This window comes from Colias philodice, chromosome 27, assembly GCF_061535455.1.
Source record: "Colias philodice isolate Cphi_HAF_F1 chromosome 27, ilColPhil1 Martin Lab GWU primary, whole genome shotgun sequence".
In the NCBI taxonomy this organism is placed as follows: Eukaryota; Metazoa; Arthropoda; class Insecta; order Lepidoptera; family Pieridae; genus Colias; species Colias philodice.
The window spans coordinates 5,372,836-5,391,985 of NC_143112.1; the positions used below are offsets into that span (position 1 = coordinate 5,372,836).

A 19,150-nucleotide genomic window follows, 5' to 3' on the forward strand; every position below is an offset into this window, starting at 1 on the left:
ATATATTTAGATATAACTTAAGCTATTATATGAATATAATCTTTCTCTGATTAATATTTAGTTTTATAGCAAAATTTTCCCATTTATATCTATGATAGCGCTCTTGATTATATTTTAAAAGTAACTATGTACCTAAATCAATTGGATTAAAGTATTAAAAATCATTTAATTATTATCAATTAATGATCAAAACAACACAAATAAGATAACTCGTGCGATCACTCCCACCACTCGAATAGTTGTTTTGATCGTCATTTAAATAACGGACGGCAGCAGTTGCGGGGCATTCTTGTCTTGACTTTGGTCGAGTAAAGACTTAAGATGTCTAAGAAATATTATTGCTATTTTACTTAGATCATTAAGTAACTAACTTACTATGTACTTATATGATCTAAGCTATTTTACCCGTTAGTAAAAGTTAAAAATTCATTTATGGGTCAAGGTATACGCTTTTACAACATAATTCCTGATAGTATTAAAGAGTAGTGCTAAATTTAAAACTTTTATAAAAAACTAGCTTCCGCCCGCGGCTTCGCCCGCGTGGTGTTTTGATAAAAGGTAGCATATGTGTTTTCCAGGGTCTAAAGATTGTCGGTGCCTGATAAAGAACATAGGCTACCTTTTATTGCGAAATATGTACCACGGGCGAAGCCGTGGCGGACCGCTTGTCTACACTAATATTATAAAGAGGAAAACTTTGTTTGTTTGTTTGTTTGATTGTAATGAATAGGCTCATAAACTACTGGACCGATTTTAAAAATTCTTTCACCATTCGAAAGCTACATTATCCACGAGTAACATAGGCTAGGTTTTATCCCGGAAATCCCACGGGAACGGGAACTATGCGGGTTTTTCTTTGAAAACGCGGGCGAAGCCGCAGGCGGAAAGCTAGTACATTATAATCTTGTACAGAAACATCCAACTCGCACTTGGCCGTATTTCCATCCAACGCTACTTACCTATCAGTTTTAATTATGTCAGCTAAGTTAAAGCAATTCAACTCGACTTTATCCAAGTTCTATCTATACATTACTTCTTCAATGGGCAAAGTGCAATTCAGTGTACGTTGTAATTGAGCAATGTAATGCATGTATGTGTTTGTATCGTGTTATAAAGGTTGGGTTTTATTGATCGATAGGTGATGTTACGTTGAAGTATTTGCTTGTTGTATTGAGATGTGATATTATGTAGAAAGATTCGTTTTATATATACTAAATACGACAAAACCAGATTAAAGAGAACCCGCGCTTAATGTTACACCCTGTCTAAAATTTTTTGTGGTAAGACCATATTATTCTAATTTGACGGGATCACAATTCACAAGTGGCCGCGTGGTCAGCGCGTCGGTTGCCCCAGTGACAGAAGACGCGGGACGGGTGATCGAATTTTTTCCATTCTTTAAAAATTTATAGATAAAGCATTTGAAATTTGAATGCTATAAAAATAAAAATATTGTTGTGTTGAACTTGACAACCGTTTTGTAACTGATCTTTGGTGTCCATGTAATGAGAACTTTTAAAACACTTAATTAATACAATTTTATTAACCGACTTCAAAAAAAAGGAGGAGGTTATCAATTCGGCCGGTATGTTTTTTTTATGTATGTACACCGATTACTCCGAGGTTTCTGAACCGATTTACGTGATTCTTTTTTTTTCGATGCGGGATGGTGTCGAATTGGTCCCATAAAAATTTTATTCGGAATAGGCCCAGTAGTTTTTATTTTATAAGCATTTTTGTCTGTATTTTATTTTTGACGACGCGGTTGGCGCAGTGGTAAAGTACCTGCCTACTGAGCCGACGGTCCCGGGTTCGATCCCCGGTCAGGGCAAATATTTGTGTGATGAACTCAATTATTTGTTCTTGGATCTGGGTGTTATTATCTATATATGTATTTATTAAATATTATATTTATCGTCGCCTGGTACCCACAACACAAGCCTTAATTGAGCTTACTGTGGGACTAGGTCGATTTGTGTAATAATGTCCTATAATATTTATTATTTATTATTATTTATTTGTAAATGTTGCAAGTGCAAGTTTGAAGTTGGTTGTTTTTAACGCAGTTATCACTTGTCTTGTTTAATTACTAGCTTTCCGCCCGCGGCTACGCCCGCTTTATTTAAAACCTAATCAATTATATACTTACTTATGAATCGTTCTATCTATTAAAAAAAAAAAGACGGGTTGCACTCCGGGAGTGCCGGCAGAAGTGAAAACTTGATTATTAACGTTCAGCATGTTTGATATTTTGGAATGGTATCCGTCTTACGCATGGAATATAAAAGCTAAAAAAAAAAGTCCGTCTTACGCTTTTTCGATCAGGCCACGTGTCCTGACGCGAGTTTAAGATTTTATACCCAACGCCGCTAAATAAATTTTCACTTCAAAAACCGCATCAAAATCCGTTGCGTAGTTTTAAAGATTTAAGCATACATAGGGACAGAGAAAGCGACTTTGTTTTTAACAATGTAGTGACTAATACATATAAATTGTCCACAGTCTGTCTGTACATCTCCGTTCACATACAAACACAAGGACACACGAGTGTGACATCTGCCAAAGGAGGTTTTTAAGACAATCTACGATGAAAAATCATATGAAATTCGTGCATAGGAATGGTGATATATCGTGCGACAAATGTATGGAAAGGTATGTAATTTATTGAAGTGAAACTTCTTTATCGGGGTTGGAAAAAAATTTAGTTGAATTTATATTTTTGGTTTTATGGCATTCAAATGGTTGTTAATCATCTCAATAGATGGCGCGCGGTGTGTCCCTTCAGACACATAAAACTGAAAGAATAGAATAAATTCGATTGCTCGGGCGGGTCACGAGTGGCTGAGTTGGTTAGGCATCCGCCCCGGAATGGCGCGAAGGATGCGGGTTCGAGTCCCGCCTCGTGATCGAATTTTTTCTATTCTTTATAAATTTATAAATTTATAAAAAATTTAGTGTTACTTACATTTTTTCGTTACGCGTGACATTTTTCCGTTACGCGCCATCTTTTTCATATCCCGACCACGCGAGATTCGACGTATTTCTGTAAAGTTGCATATTATAGTAAATTATTTTTTGAAAAATAAGGTCATTAAAGAAGTTTCACTTCTTACGTGTGTACAGTACGTACTAGTACACGCACACATTTTTTTAATTACTTTTTGTTCCAAAATAAGAGCATATAATAGATTTGGTAGGTATGTTTAAAATAATATACTCGCCGGGATTAAAATTTATTCACCAAGTACATACCAACTTTACAAAGAAATGCCTATTAATTAAAAAAAAAACAAATATTATAATACATAGTATCGGCGGTTATTATTAAAAATATGTAATGACGATTCGAAAGTTCTTTTAAAAGAAGTCTAATTGAATAAATAAATGTTTGTGTTTGAGTTCGAGTTTGAGGAAAATAAAATGGAATCATAAAAAAATATATTATTTTATACTACTTAGGGCCGATTTTTCAATGCTCGGATAAAACTTATCCGTCCAATAAAGTATTACACGATAATATTAAAATGTCACGAAAACTGTCAAATACAGGCAATTAGAATACGTTTTTAAAATGGTAGTTTTATAAATTATTCGACGAGTAAGTTTTATCCAAGCATTGAAAAATCGGCCCTTAGTGACATACGCTGTATGTTTTTAAGATAGTAAATAAATAAAATTTGTTTTTTAACAGGTTCAAAACGAGGTCCGAATTCACGAGGCACAAATGTTGATATTTGAAATGTTCAAGTTAGAGGTAAGTGAAGTTATACAGGGTGTCCCACCGTCGGTCGGTATACTAAGCTCAAACGAAATTATAAAGGGTGTCCGCCGGCAGATTTTACACTTTAAAAAATAAAATAAAATGAACCATCAATACTATCAAAGTCATTTATTAATTATCTTACAGAAGAATAATGCGGATTTTATTTTTTAAAAAGCACTCCACTCAAATGGCGTCCTTCTAGCTGCAAACATTCTTGTAACCTTTCCTTCATGTTGGCGAAAACTCGATTACAAAGTTCCGGATTGATCGCCGCAACCTCGCGTCGTATATTTTCTTGGAGGGCCGGTATTGTTGATGGTGAATTGCTGTATACGCGAGACTTTAAATATCCCCATAGGAAAAAGTCGCAAGGTGTCAGATCTGGTGATCTAGGGGGCCAGGCTATGTCGCCAAAGCGACTTATTAATTTTCCGGGAAAAAGTTATCTCACTTTTGCTATTGAGTCCCTAGCAGTTTTTGCCGTGGCCCCATCCTGCTGAAAATTGGTCCTATTATTGTCACTAACATGACGATGCAGCGCCGGTATAAAAAAGTTGTCTAGCATTGCGCAGTAACGTTCAGCAATCTTCCGAATAGACTTACGCGGATTACGTAAAATTTCTCTTCTCACGTGTTCTACGTTTTCAGGCGTAGTAACAGACGTTGAAGGTCCAGGCCGAGGCTCATTTTTAAGTGAGCCAGAACCTCTTAACTTCTGTACCCATGACCATATTAATTGTTTTGATGGCCCATCGTTTAGTCGTCGGATTTCATAGCGTGAACAAAAAGGACGCCTCGCCACATTGGTCGAATTATTGTTCGCGAAATACGCCTCAACCGCAAAAGCGCGGTGTGCTCCTGTCCACTGACTCATGGCTACTAAATAATCCGCAACTCTGGCGCGTCGAATGATACCCCTATCTCCACCCTTCCGCATTATTAGTCGCCGTAAACACAATTCAAAGTGTAAAATCTGCCGGCGGACACCCTGTACTTTTGCATACGCTGAGTACGTAAAAAATACTTTTAAAATTCCAGATGCATTTTTTTTTCAAATAGATGAATTAATTCTTATAACTCTATCTGAACACCCCTAATAAGCAACCCGCCCAACTTTGCCACCCGCACGTGAGCTATCGTTTAAGATTATGTTTTCATAGACAAAACAGACACGAAGCGGTATATTATGCTGGCTGCGCGAAGCTAGAGAAGAAAACATGGATTTTAAGGAATTATTTAGCAAAATTTTTTTTGTTGTTATAGTATTTTTTACGTGATCAGTATAATATGCAAAACTACAAGTACATTCGCGCTTAGTATACCAATAGTGGGACACCCTGTATAATAAAAAATAAAAAAAAATTATTCTAATTACAATTATGTATCTTTATTTATCAAAATATAGAATGTAACCTTTTTATTTAAAACAAGTTATTATTTGAGGTGAAAAATATACAATAACATAGACTACTTAGTCCATAAATTATGACATTTTGGGGATTTTTTACAGCAAATATTTTATTAATTTTCACGCATGTTTAATTATATTAATGTTATTCTTCTAATATATAAAATTCTCGTGTCGCGGTGTTTGTACTTCAATTCCTGCGAAATGGCTTGACAAATTCTGAGAATCTGACATCTATTTTTCATACCCCTAAAATATAAAGTTAAATCAGCAGTCATCATCATCATCAGCCCATATACGTTCTCACTGCTGGGACACGGGATATCTAGAGACAGGGATAGAAAGACATAGGGTAGGTTTTATCCCGGAAATCCCATGGGAACGGGAACTATGCGGGTTTTGAGTAGATTTGAAGAATGAAATAACAATTTTTTTTATTTTTAGTTCGATTTCTGGTCGAAGCAAGTGAATTTTCGAAAATCTTTGCAGTTCTCATTCTTTTTAAAAATAAAGAAATGCTTCCTTTCAGCAAAATTTGCTATCTTCAGTATATGAAGTACCTACTTTCCCTCCAGGGCCCATCAAAAATTTCCACACTGTTTTATAGCCCATCTATAAGCTTAGCGTTCCTTGATAAATTGACTAACTGTGAAATTATTTCTCAAATCGGACCCGTGGTTCCTGGTGACAGTGGATTAGCGCGTTCAAACTAACAAAAGTCTTCCGATTTCAGGTTAATAGTAATAATATTAGTATACCAAGGTTGTACATATTTAGATGTCTTAAAACTTATACTGTGGAGCAATATTTTCAAGTTCTAATCAGATAACGAATGATGTAAATAAGTAAGTAGCATTTCGCCCACGGCCTCGCCCGCATAGTTTAAAGTTTAAACCTTACTACTGAACCGATTACAATGAAATTTTGCACACATATAGAGGGTAACTTGGATTAACAAAAAAACACGCTTAAACTCATGAAATTATTGCATTGTCACCGTACTTGATGAGTGTACAAAGTTTGAATTAAATCTGCCCATTTAAATAGGGTCAAAATCAAGTCGATACATAATATATGTGAAGCTAATAAAAGCGTGTTAAAAATGAAAATTGTTGCATTCATTTTTGAGTTTATCGCGAACAGACATACAGACAGGACGGAAACCTTTGTTTCATAATAATATGTAGTGACTAGTGATATCTATACTAATATTATAAAGAGGAAAAGTTTGTAAGTATGTATGTAAGTATGTATGTATGTATGGTTTTCACGCAAAAACTACTGGACCGATTTCAAAAATTCTTTCACCATTAGAAAGCTGCATCTTTACTGAGCAACATAGGCTATATTGCATTTTCAAAAAAATTAGAGATCCTTACCAAAAATGCAATAATGTAACCCAAGGTGTAAAAAAATCCTCAATAAAACTTCTGTCATCGCGTGCGCTGCGGAATCTATTGAAGATAGAACAAAAAATGTTCTACAGTATTATAGAATGGATCAATATCTACAAGAAAGTCCGCGATACCATATGTCCATCTTCAGTAGTTATGTTACTACAACAACTTTTTTACGTTTTCAAAGTAAATAGAAGTGCCGACAGTAATCAAACCATGTTATCCATACACATATATTAATCCTTATCCCATTAAATGATGTTTTATTATAGACTGTTTCAATACCAGCAAAATACTTTTTAAATGAAAAGAATTGCATATTCCATTCAAAAGATATAACGAATTTAAAAGTGTCAATCTACAGAAAATAGTAGGTATACTGTTCGAGCAGGCCGTAGTGCGGGGGTCACGGAGGAATTCTACCTATATGCGTCGTGACGGAACACAGTGGGGTTTTGGTCGGTAGGAATCCGACATAACCCACGGCCCCTCCCCGGGAGGCCGTGGGTATCTATGAAAGATTTCCCCACTAAAACAAAAAAAAAAAGGCCGTAGTGCGGGACGGGGTAAAGGTGATTTTCATGTGATTAAAAATTAAACCTATAGTCCGACCTATAGTAGACTTTTCACTGTAACGATATCGCTATGTATGCGGGTGAAACCGCAGGGCATTGCTAGTATCATTATATGCGTGTTGAATTTATTAATCAACTAGCGGTCCGCCCCGGCTTCGCCCGTGGTACATATTTACGTTTTCTCTACATAAAAACCATCCTCGTACTTCAAGGAATATAATAAAAAAAGAATCATCGAAATCGGTTCAGCCGTTCTCGAGTTATGCGCTTACCAACACATTTTGCGATTCATTTTTATATATAAGAAGATAAGAAGAAGAAGAAGAAGAAGTATAAATACAGTATTCCTATAACAATTTTCCTTTTTAAAGTCGACTAAAAGGAGCAATTTAGAAAATTATGATTTCTCCTTACAAGCAATAATTTAATTCAAAGAAGCTTGAATATAATGAAACTATATCGTTGATGATAATGACATCACAGTATTACAATATTATTTCCTACAGTAAGGAATCGCCTTTGATGTCGCGCGATGCCGCCGCCAGCGTAGGTACTTACGCTGCCACACGAAAATACGCTAGGGTTGCAACAAATGGGAAATAAAACAATTTTGATTATTAATATTATGATGAAATCATTTATTCATATTATGTACATTCAAAATAATTGCGATTATTAAATCTGATGTAATTATTTGTTCATAAATATATAATTACAGATATTGCACTGCTAAATATTATTTACGCGGACACTTTATTTTTGGATGTTCTTAATTGTATATTATACCATTTAACTAAGTAATGCATTCGCATTGGGATGTACAATCTGATTAGAAAATAATGAGGACAACATATACATAGCTTTGATTTTAATTCAACAGATACAATTAAAACAATCTTTCTGAAATATTGTTTCCTTCTGGGATTTCAATGTAGATTTACATCCGTAAACGGAACAGTTTTTGCGCGTCATAATAGAATATGTAAGTACCTATGTATAATAAAATTATTACACAAAAAATACGACTGCGTCGTCCTTTCGCGATAGTTAATGCAAACTCAGCGTGATTGCATTAAGCGGCCCGCGTCGCCCGACCCCCCGCCAGTTCCCCTCCGTTTCTCTGCACAAGTACATTCGTCGCCATACTGTAGGATGGTAATACTGTGATGACATTCATAGAATTGCAATAAGCATGTAATATACTAATATAAGTGTGTAATTTTTAGAATTTTATACCTATTGATATAGGAACTATTTTAGCTTGACAAGTGTCTTGGACTCTTGGTGCAGTGGTTAACGCGTGAGCGTAGAGCCGACGGGTTCTAGGTTCGATTCTCGGCGACTTTAAAGACTTGGTCGCGTATAGAAGACTATTGGTTTTATCTTATGAAATTGTGATTATTTGTTTCTTAACTATATACCTACATAGGTACTAATTATTAGTTCTGACGCCTCCATTACCTTTTTTTTTTTTTTTTAAGTGGGGAAATCTTGCATAGATACCCACGGCCTCCGGGGAAGGGGCCGTGGGTTATGTCGGATTCCTACCGACCAAAACCCCACTGTGTTCCGTCAAGCCGCATCAACGACGGGGCCACGGGTATGGTAGAATTCTTCCGTGACCCCGTCAGCGGCTGCCCGTCGCCGGGCCAAAACAAATTGTGAGCCAACCAGCTCTAACCTCATGGGGACGCCTCCATTACCTGCTTATGTCGTAAGCAATATGCTGTAGCCTGTAGGTGTAGATAATATCGACATGTTATGTAAATATAAATCAAGATAGATTATTAACATAAACATACCTATACCTAGGTAAACAAAAAAGTTTATTTTTAATAATTATAAGCTTCGTCTTTAGATATAAAGCAAATTATAGTTTTTCTAAGGTCGATATTTCACCATAATGCATAAATAAATTACATAACTATTATAAAAATTACGTTTTAAAGTACATAATAATATATACGATATTAGGTAACTCCTTTCCTCTTGGTAGCGATCGTATGACTCAACTTGTTCTATATAATTTTATATTAAATCTGTCATTAGTCATTACATTCTATGCAGACGTTTTTACATAACTATAACTAATTTGATTTAACTTTTCAATACCTTTTTCGCATATTTAACAATTTTAACATTGTATGTGCGTTTTATGCGTTCATTTGTTGAATAAAGATTTATTAGCCGCTTATTTATTTATTAGTACGAGGAAGATATCGCAACAAGCTAACACCTATACTATACGGCGAGGCGGCCATGTTGCCCGCTGCGCCTTCCTAACCCGCCAGTTTCACGCGGGCATTCGGACGCACGTATCGCGTTCCGCGTTCGCGTCGCGACTGACGCAACTGAACCAGCCGCGTTCGAAATTCGAAAATTCGAATTTATATTTTTTTTCCACCATGGTCCGGACCAAGGACGGCGACGGCGGCATAAAAAGTTGCTCCATAGTGTCCGAAGTGCAAAAGAGGCCGTGTCTATTCGATACCAACCACACGAACTATGGGGATAGAGCTGAAAAATTGCGGTGCTGGGAGGAAGTTTGCGAGAGCGTAGTGCCTGGCTGGTTCACGCTGCCGGAGACTGAGAAGCTGGCGGCGGGTATGTTATGCTACCTTGCCCATTTGCGGATGTATGTTGGCGCGGGCAGCGCGTGCGGTGCCGGCGACACGCGCAACCGGTCGGGTTGCACGGCGCGTTCGACTTGCGTGCTCTTTGTTCGGTCAGGATGCTTTCGAAACGTACCTAGTTCGAATTAACGTTTGCGCTAAGTAAAAACACGTGCTGTTTGCACTTTATGAAATTTTTATAGCGGCCATTTTGTTATCTAAATTTGAAATTCATTTTCTATAATAATTGTACAGGTCAATAATGTAAGGTTGTTGTGAGAAAATATACTCGATTGTTTTTCCGTTTTGGAGTTATGCGGCATGATTCGTACGCGCTACAAATATAATTTATCGGCCGATAACAAGTATACATAACAATATGGTGCCTAGTTATCTTTGCGGTGTAATGTAGCGTCATCTTGCAGTACAATTATAAAATCCATAAAGCAAATATTTTGAAATTCGAATATTATTTAAATTTTAAACATAGTGCGAATATTTTGAAAATCGAATATCATATTAGACAATTTGAGAGGCGCAATTTTTTTACAAATAAAAAAAATATTATAGTGATGTAAACGTTCTGAAATCCGCACAGTAATTTGAAGTGAAAGGAAGTAAAATAATGATAATAGATTTACACGCGGGCTGAGGAAATACCCGTTATGTAGGTATTAATTTGTGTCTTAAGTGTGTACGTGGTCTTTTGTCACGTACATATTTTTATACATAATAAAAAAAAATATTTTTTATATTTTTTCATTTATTCTTGTTGTTTATGGAATGGTTACATAATAATTATGATAGTATATTTATTTTTAAAGATTAAATGGATAAATTAATTATTCATAATAATTTTAAAATTTAAATGAATAATTATTTGATATCCTGCAAATTTAATTATTTACCTACTACTTATTAGTTATTAGTAGATAAATAAATTATATGGTTATATTCTAACAAGAATAAAAAATGCACCTTACATAATTTTTCCGTAACAGTAAAATTTTATAATAATTCGTACAATAGTCAATAACGCTTAATTGTGGCTTAATTTCGTAAAGAATGCAAATAAAAATATAATTTTATATATTCTTAATAATTATTAATAAATTAATTATGGCCTCCGTAGCTATTAAAAAATCATAAATACCTACTAGGAAATTTCTTTGTTAGTTTGGCCATCTAACACGATTCACGACGCAAATCGCAATGGTGCGGCACATTTCTGGTTTATGATAATAATCAAAAGTAACTACAGCTCTATGAAAATTATATAGAATTTAATTATCTAACGCATCGAAAGAACAGGAAAATTAATTTTATTGCTACGTCATGTGTTTTGCACGCCTCATAAGCGAAGCGTTGAGGTGGGTACTACTGTCACTTCGCGCAAAACATCTGATTTTTCAAACTTAAAATGTCTTTATGTATCATACATTGCACTTGTAAGATAATACATACACACACATATTAAGAAAAAACACTATTTTTAACGTTCATGATATTTTTGATGTCATTTTTGTTATTTAAACTAGTTAAAAAACAGTTTAAAAAAGTTCTGTCTTGGACGTCCGTGTGTCTGTATGTGCGGATCCTTTTTCTTGTTAACACGATAGCGACCGAAATACTTTACTAATCGAGTCTTTTTTTTTCTCTTACGCTTGAGTATGCTCAGGAATAGAACCCTTTCATTTTTCAGGGTCTGATTCGATGTGGTTTAATTGTTATTAAATAAACAAAAATAATAATTAATAAATATTTATTAAAAAAAAATTATGAGGCGTGCACTTTTGGATTTTCCAAATTATTTTAATTTATTTTAGAAACATATTCACAACACTATACAAAATTGAAGACAATTCATTTTCCGCGCGAGGCAGCTCGCTCTTCTTGGACGTGCCTTTGCTGAGAAAAACGCGGCCTATTGAATACATATTATATTAATTAATACATAATTAATTTATAATGACAAATATAAAAAAAATAAGACGGGTTGCACTCCGGGAGTGCCGGCAGAAGTGAAAACTTGATTATTAACGTTCAGCATGTTTGATATTTTGGAATGGTATCCGTCTTACGCATGGAATATAAGGGCTAAAAAAAAAAAAAAACATCCGTCTTACGCTTTTTCGATCAGGCCACGTGTCCTGACGCGAGTTTAAGATTTTATACCCAACGCCGCTAAAGAAGTTTTCACTTCAAAAAAACATTAAAAATCAGTCAAGCCGTTTTGTTTTTGACAGTATTTTGTTGTTATTTCTTTAATAAAATATGAAGTTCAATTTATAATATTACGGAGCGTGCAGACTAAATTCTAATCTTTATAAAGAACTAGGGTACTTTTCTTGGCAAGTTTTCAATAATTTTCCCCCAAAGGCCAAAACCTTATTGCTATATGTTAGAAAAGACATTTAAAAAAATAAATAATAGTTATGAATACGATCGATACTGTATACTACATAATATAAAATATGTCAAAGTCTGTTAAATTTGATAGTTATCTTGATATTTCTTCTATAATGAAAATGCTGTCTAAGTACATAATATGTTAGAATTTAACAGTTGGAATTTGAATTTAAATTTAATAATTGAAAAAAATAATGGTAAAATTATTATTAAACACAGCCCCTTGTCCTTTCGTGAAAAAGTGCCTATGTCACTCTGTAAAGATGTAGATTTCTAAATTTGAACAAACTTCCAAATAGGTTCAATTCTGTATCCAGATATAACTATAACCTTGACACCAGGGTAATGAGGTCAATACCCTGGAGCACAAATCTCAGCTTATAATAGTAAAAAGTATTAGGAATAGCACACCAGCATATTGCATTCGACACTTTGACTGATAGACAGGGGACTGACGAATTACCGTAGATTTAAATTCTAGGAACTCACTGAGACATCACTTTAGGAAGACTGATAAACTTTCTGTATTGTCACAGTACATATTTAATAACATTTTATATATGTACACATTTAAACCGATGTACACACAAAATAGGTGATACATATTTTTATGACCACAGTAAGAAAAATAACAAGCAGGGTAAACGCTTTAACAATAGAATTCCTTATAATATTAAAGAGTATATTAGTGCTAAATGTTTGAGACGGAATTTGATATTTTTGTATATTGAATGGCTTCGCTTCGATTAGACAAAGGCGTGAGCGTTCAGTTTCTGCATTCCACTTTCACTTAAAAATATACAGTGCTGATAATTTATTTTAGCTTCGTCCGTAGAAAAATCCAAATACCACGGTTTATCAGTTGCAAAAGTCTGTTTTTAATGTTTTACTTGAAAATAACTTTTTATCTTTATTTAAAGAGCTTAATCACAAAAAGATTATGTTGCTCAGGCACACACATTTTAATTTTATTAAGCATATTTAAATAAAACAATTTAAAATATGATTAAATTCATTGCATTCTACACGTGGGAAAACAAATGTTCAAACGGTGTTATTAAGAAATTATACTTCAACATAAATTATAAACAAGGATGCAAAAATAACTTTGGAACTGCAGGCATGAGTTGATCTCGTGATCTCTGTAGGAGACTGAAAAGTTATTTGCTGACTTTCGCGGTACTAATCGGTACGTATGTCACTTGATTTCTGCAACTGCAACGCCCATGATGACAAGTGCAATGGCAAATTGAAATGTGTGTATGTGTGTGTGTGTACTGTGTACTTAATGCATATTTACATGTATTTTTTATATTTTTAAAATATTACCAGATGTGGTGTTGGTGTTATATAATACAAGCTTTCCGCCCGCGGCTTCGCCCGCTATTTATAAAAGCTAATAAGTTATATACTAAGACCTCGTCTTGAATTCTATATATTAAAAAAACCGCATCAAAATCTGTTTCGTAGTTTTAAAGATTTAGGCATACAGGGATGGAGAAAGCGACTTTGTTTTATACTATTTAGTGATTGAATTTCTCTACGATTATTGTATTTGCAATAATCTTACTAATATTATAAACGTGACTCCGTTTGTAACTCTATCACGCAAAACAGCAAATCTATACATATATGTATAACTAGCGGTCCGCCCCGGCTTCGCCCGTGGTACATATTTACGTTTTCTCTACATAAAAACCATCCTCGTATTTCAAGGAATATAATAAAAAAAGAATTATCGAAATCGGTTCAGCCGTTCTCGAGTTATGCGCTTACCAACACATTTTGCGATTCATTTTTATATATAAGAAGATTTGGTACTGAGATAGATTTTAGTCTGGATTATATACTACTTTATATCTCGGTATTTTGGAGGGTTCTAGCACCGGTTTTGATGTCATCATCATCATCAGCCCATTTACGTTCCCACTGCTGGGACACGGGCCTCCTATGAGGGTACAGGCCATTATCCATCACGCTGGCCAAGTTGGCGGATGACACGTGTCGTCGAACTTTTGATTCTTCGACATGTCGGTTTCCTCAGGATGTTTTCCTTCGCCGATCGATTCAAAGTCCGACGTCTCACCACTGAGCCACCACTAAATTAAATATATATTATAGGTATCTATCTTGTTTATTTTCTGTATTTATTTTTAACGTAATTATGAATTTTCATTCTTTTCATTCATTCATATAATAACAAATAATTGTTGTGGTGTAGGCCTATGAGTCAATTTGTTCGTATAAGGAAACAGCTTGATTGCTTACGTCACGTTGTCATTTCTTTTCAACGGTGAAGATTTCGACACTTGTTCAAAGTTGATACAAATTTTTGTGTGGAACAGAAATGAGGAAACTTAAGTCACGTTAAAGATGAAAGGTACTGAGGCTTTTCTTGTTACTGTGTACATAATTTATTTGTTACTAGCTGTGCCGCGCGGTTTCACCCGCATTACTCCGCTCCTGTTGGTCTTAGCATGATGATATATTATAGCCTATATTACTCGTGGATAATGTAGCTTTCGAATGGTGAAAGAATTTTTAAAATCGGTCCAGTAGTTTATGAGCCTATTCATTACAATCAAACAAACAAACAAAGTTTTCCTCTTTATAATATTAGTGTAGATTAAGTAAGTATGTATAATTAAAGACCATTCAATTATATTATCGATCCAGCTAATACTTCAGTAAAATAACATCGAATCTACCCTCAATTTTCTTAATGTGATGAGAATGAAGTATGTATCTATGTTTTTAGTATGCTTTTATTTTCAGTACATACGTACGTATTACCTGTGTCAGTCCCCTGCCAATCAGGATTATTCATATAAAATTTACAAATCAATCAATAAAATCAATGGATAGGTATAGGTAATAATAATTAATTTATCCCCCTTAAAAAAGAAAGTGTTAGATATGTTAGATTGTTTTTATTTATCAGTTAAGTTTAGTTCCTTTTTTGGTTTTATACATTTTTTACGTGTAGTATTGAGCAATATATTTTTTTTCATGGTCTAAAAACTTGATCCTTCGCTTATTACTCGGCTTATGAATTTTATAAATATAGTAAATTAGACTACCTATGTAGTAAAACTAACATTTTTAATATTAATTACAATATCAAGTATTTATTATTATTTATTTTATATATTTAACATAATAGAAAAAAAGTCTGAATTTAGAATTTAGTGAATTAAATTGACGGTTATTTTCTACTCAGTAATAAACAAACAAAAAATATTTAAATTTGTATTTTTTTTTCATACTTGTTATTTTTCTCCAATAAGTATATTATTCTGTGAAAATAATTAATATTTGCTTTTGAGTGTGAATAATATTAAAAATGTCGATTTGATACATTGGTTAAATTTTAATCGTACGTTTATACCCGCACTTCGCAGACTGTATTTATATTTTATTATGCTGGTATGTTATTAATCATTCATATTTCATAGGTATTTAATAAAATAGAATATTTAATAATGTAACAAAAACAAAGAAATCATATTAATTAGCGAGATCAATGGAACAAATAAAACTGGTTCATTATTGCATCATATTTTAAAATGTATTGTTTTGTATTTTATGAAAATATTGATACATAAGTACCTATAGTACTATAAATACGCAGGTATATTATGTATTTATATTTAACCAACAAATGTATTAATAATTAAAAAAAAAAATATTTTGTTATTGTCATCTCATTCTCAATATTATGCCTACTCAAAATAGTATTCAACAAAAAATATTCTCGAAAAACATCACGATATCAACCTAATTAAGGTAAAAAGCCTGTTTTAACACTTTATAGGTATCACATACATTTATTTGTGACTCACAAGTTCTAAGCTTCGTCCAAAAATGAAACGAGAATACAATTTTTCACAGTGACGCAACGTTTAGAAACGACGTTGGAAATATCAAGTAATTCTAATTAGATTACTATATAAATGCTTTGTTATTATTCTACTGCAGTATTATATTCTTGTTCACTTTTGCCGCATACATCGTTCGTAAACGCTTACATATTTATTATTATTTTTCCACGTGTAACAAAAATATTCTAGAATGTACGAAAAATTCCAAAATTGAATTATCCGACATTCTATGTTCGAAATTTAATTTTGCAATCTGTAGAACTGGTTCGAAATTGTTAAAAATTTATAAATCGAACAGTCATACTTCAAGCCGCGTTTAACCATTATAACAATAGACAAAAACAAAACAATTGTCTATACTCCTTAGAAACGTAGCATCGTTACAAACGTACCTATATATTCATATCAATATGAGCTCTTGACAAAAAAACTTCAACATAATATTATCGTGTCAATACGCTCTGTACTCAACGTGGATACAAAATTATGATTTACATACATGGCTGGGTTTGTATACGTCAAGTAGCCGCTCTCTCTAGTTGACGTAGTAATGTATTAACACAAAGGAGTCGGGTCGTGAATTATTTGTGAGAATGCATTGGTATATGCGGTATTCGTGACTCAATCGACGCAAGGGGCCGCACCAGCCCGAAGCAGTTCTGCGATATCATATTTACGACTAAATAAAGCGGTCGAATATCCATTGCGTATTTGTTCCATGTGATATTTGAACAATATCATATTGAAACTGCAATGTACGTTGTATTACAATGTTCGTTATAGTATAATTTATTTAAAAGATACGTAATCTTGCTGTAGATTTTGGAATCGGTTTTGATATTATTCTATCGTATTCGTAGATGGGTGTACTATGTACCTATGGTTTAACCTTGTCTGTTCATGCATATTATATAATTAAATTGTCATGTAATTTAAATTGATAAGCAACGCGTCGTGATATAAAATTTGTAGTTTTATTTTTACAAAAATATTTGTTTATTTTAGGCTAGGTACGTATAAATTATTTTAATATAATTATTATTTGTTGAATAGGTCAATTTACAAAGCAAATTATTATTGCGTGCGAAACTTGCTAGTTTGCGCTGAACAAGATGGCGGCAGCGTAGTTCGCGCGTTTTTTTATTTATAATTTTAATATACAGTACAGTTTTAAATAACCTTTGATAGTCATAATGGATGCAAAATGTTTTTATTTTTTATAATTTATCTAACCTCTGCTCTTTGTTATAAATAAGGTTAGGGAAATAAGATTTCTCAGTTTTAATATTGTTAGGATGTTGGTTATTTATTACATAACTACTGCAACGAATTGTTTGCGGGTGATGTGAAGAGATATTTTAATTAAAATTACTTATCTAAAGAAGCTTAAAAATAATTAATATCTATTTTTCTAGGCTAAAATTATTTATAGTGGAAATATTAAAATGTTATTACTTATTAATATTATATATATGTATAATTTAATTTAGAATAAAACATTTATAACTATTGACCTTTAGAAATTTTTTTATTTCTGAGTAACTGGACAATATTTTATTTTTATAATTAGTCATTAAAATAAATAATTTCAATAAAATAAAATCAAAATCACTGCAACGAACGTTATGGCAATACATGTGAATAAACCGGCCAAGTGCGAGTCCGTCTCGCACACGGTTCAGAAATTTCAAGGTTTTCACTTTTTAGACGGATAGTATTTAAAAAAGGTTAGATTGAAAAATGATTGGCGTAAAAGCTAAAGTCTAGTTATATGGTATATTTTATGATCGTTTCTTTTATGATGTAGTAGTTAAATATAATTATTTTAATTGTATATATATATCTTCTTATATATAAAAATGAATCGCAAAATGTGTTGGTAAGCGCATAACTCGAGAACGGCTGAACCGATTTAGATAATTCTTTTTTTATTATATTCCTTGAAGTACGAGGATGGTTTTTATGTAGAGAAAACATAAATATATACCACGGGCGAAGCCGGGGCGGACCGCTAGTAAAAATTAAAAATGAATCGCAAAATATGTTGGTAAGCGCATAACTCGAGAACGGGTGGACCGATTTCGATAATTCTTTTTTTATTATATTCCTTGAAGTACGAGGATGGTTCTTATGTAGAGAAAAGGTAAATATGTACCACGGGCGAAGCCGGGGCGGACTGCTAGTACAAATTAAAAATTGTAGTTAAATATTATTATGTATCATTTTTATAGACTAAATAATTATTAAAAGTCTTCTTAATAATATCAGTAAGTAATTCTTCCTTCCAAGTACAGTGGTAATATGCATTTGCATTGACCCGAGTTCGATTCCCGGTGGAGACTAATATAGCATCTGGCTCAGGGAGCAAGATAATCCCTTTGACCTTTAAGAGAAATGAAGGCCAAGAGCGACAAAAGTAAGAAAGATATACATATATACAGATAATATAATACTAATATAACTATGTAGATGTATTTGAAAATTACAAGGTCGCGTCATGGAAATACCGTCACGTCATGGAGTAAGGCGACGATTTTGGTATCCTTGAATCTTGGGAAAGTCTTTTCACTTCTGACACTAGTGCTCGGCACACTGAAAATGAAATTGAAATGAAAATGAAATGAAAATGAAATGAAAATGAAATGAAAATGAAATGAAAATTTAATGAAAATGCAAATGTTATCCATACGTTTGGACTTAAATAATTAAGTTGCTAGTTTACTACTAGTTTTATGTAAGCGAAGCCGCGGGCTAGTACTAGTCTACCTGATTCAGATGAAAGTTCGTGAACCATAGAGCTTAGATGCGTTGCGATCGCAGCTATCCTGTATTCATTATAGCAAAACCTTTTTATTGATCTGTATCAAGTTCCCTGTAATTACTAATTTTGTAAATAGAGACTAATGAGATAGAACACTAAGAGCGTATTCGCACTATGCGGGTAACCGCATTGCGGGAAGCCGTCCGGCTGACCGCAAGCACAATTATGTACGTAATATTCATTTCTATGCGCACTGCGATGCGGCTACCGCAGACCGCACAGTGCGCATAGAAATGAATATTACGTACATAATTGTGCTTGCGGTCAGCCGGACGGCTACCCGC

At 33.6% G+C, this 19,150-nt stretch overlaps 2 protein-coding genes and 1 long non-coding RNA gene across 3 annotated transcripts in view; 1 reads left to right on the forward strand and 2 right to left on the reverse strand.

The window, feature by feature from the left end:
* LOC149476641 (catalase-like) overlaps positions 1 to 9,370 on the reverse strand; it is a 28,177-nt gene extending 18,807 nt beyond the window's left edge. Inside the window, exon 1 of the mRNA XM_089711912.1 lies at positions 9,256 to 9,370. The gene's annotated coding sequence lies outside the window, so the exon portion shown is untranslated. The remainder of the gene's footprint in view (positions 1 to 9,255) is intronic.
* LOC149476629 (uncharacterized) overlaps positions 1 to 19,150 on the reverse strand; it is a 444,465-nt gene that overhangs the window by 423,582 nt on the left and 1,733 nt on the right. The window lies entirely within an intron of this gene.
* Positions 9,435 to 19,150, forward strand: part of LOC149476643 (uncharacterized) — a 31,248-nt gene continuing 21,532 nt past the window's right edge. The window contains exon 1 of the mRNA XM_089711909.1: positions 9,435 to 9,747. Coding sequence (XP_089568035.1) covers positions 9,549 to 9,747 — 199 coding nt within the window. The 5' untranslated portion in view covers positions 9,435 to 9,548. The remainder of the gene's footprint in view (positions 9,748 to 19,150) is intronic.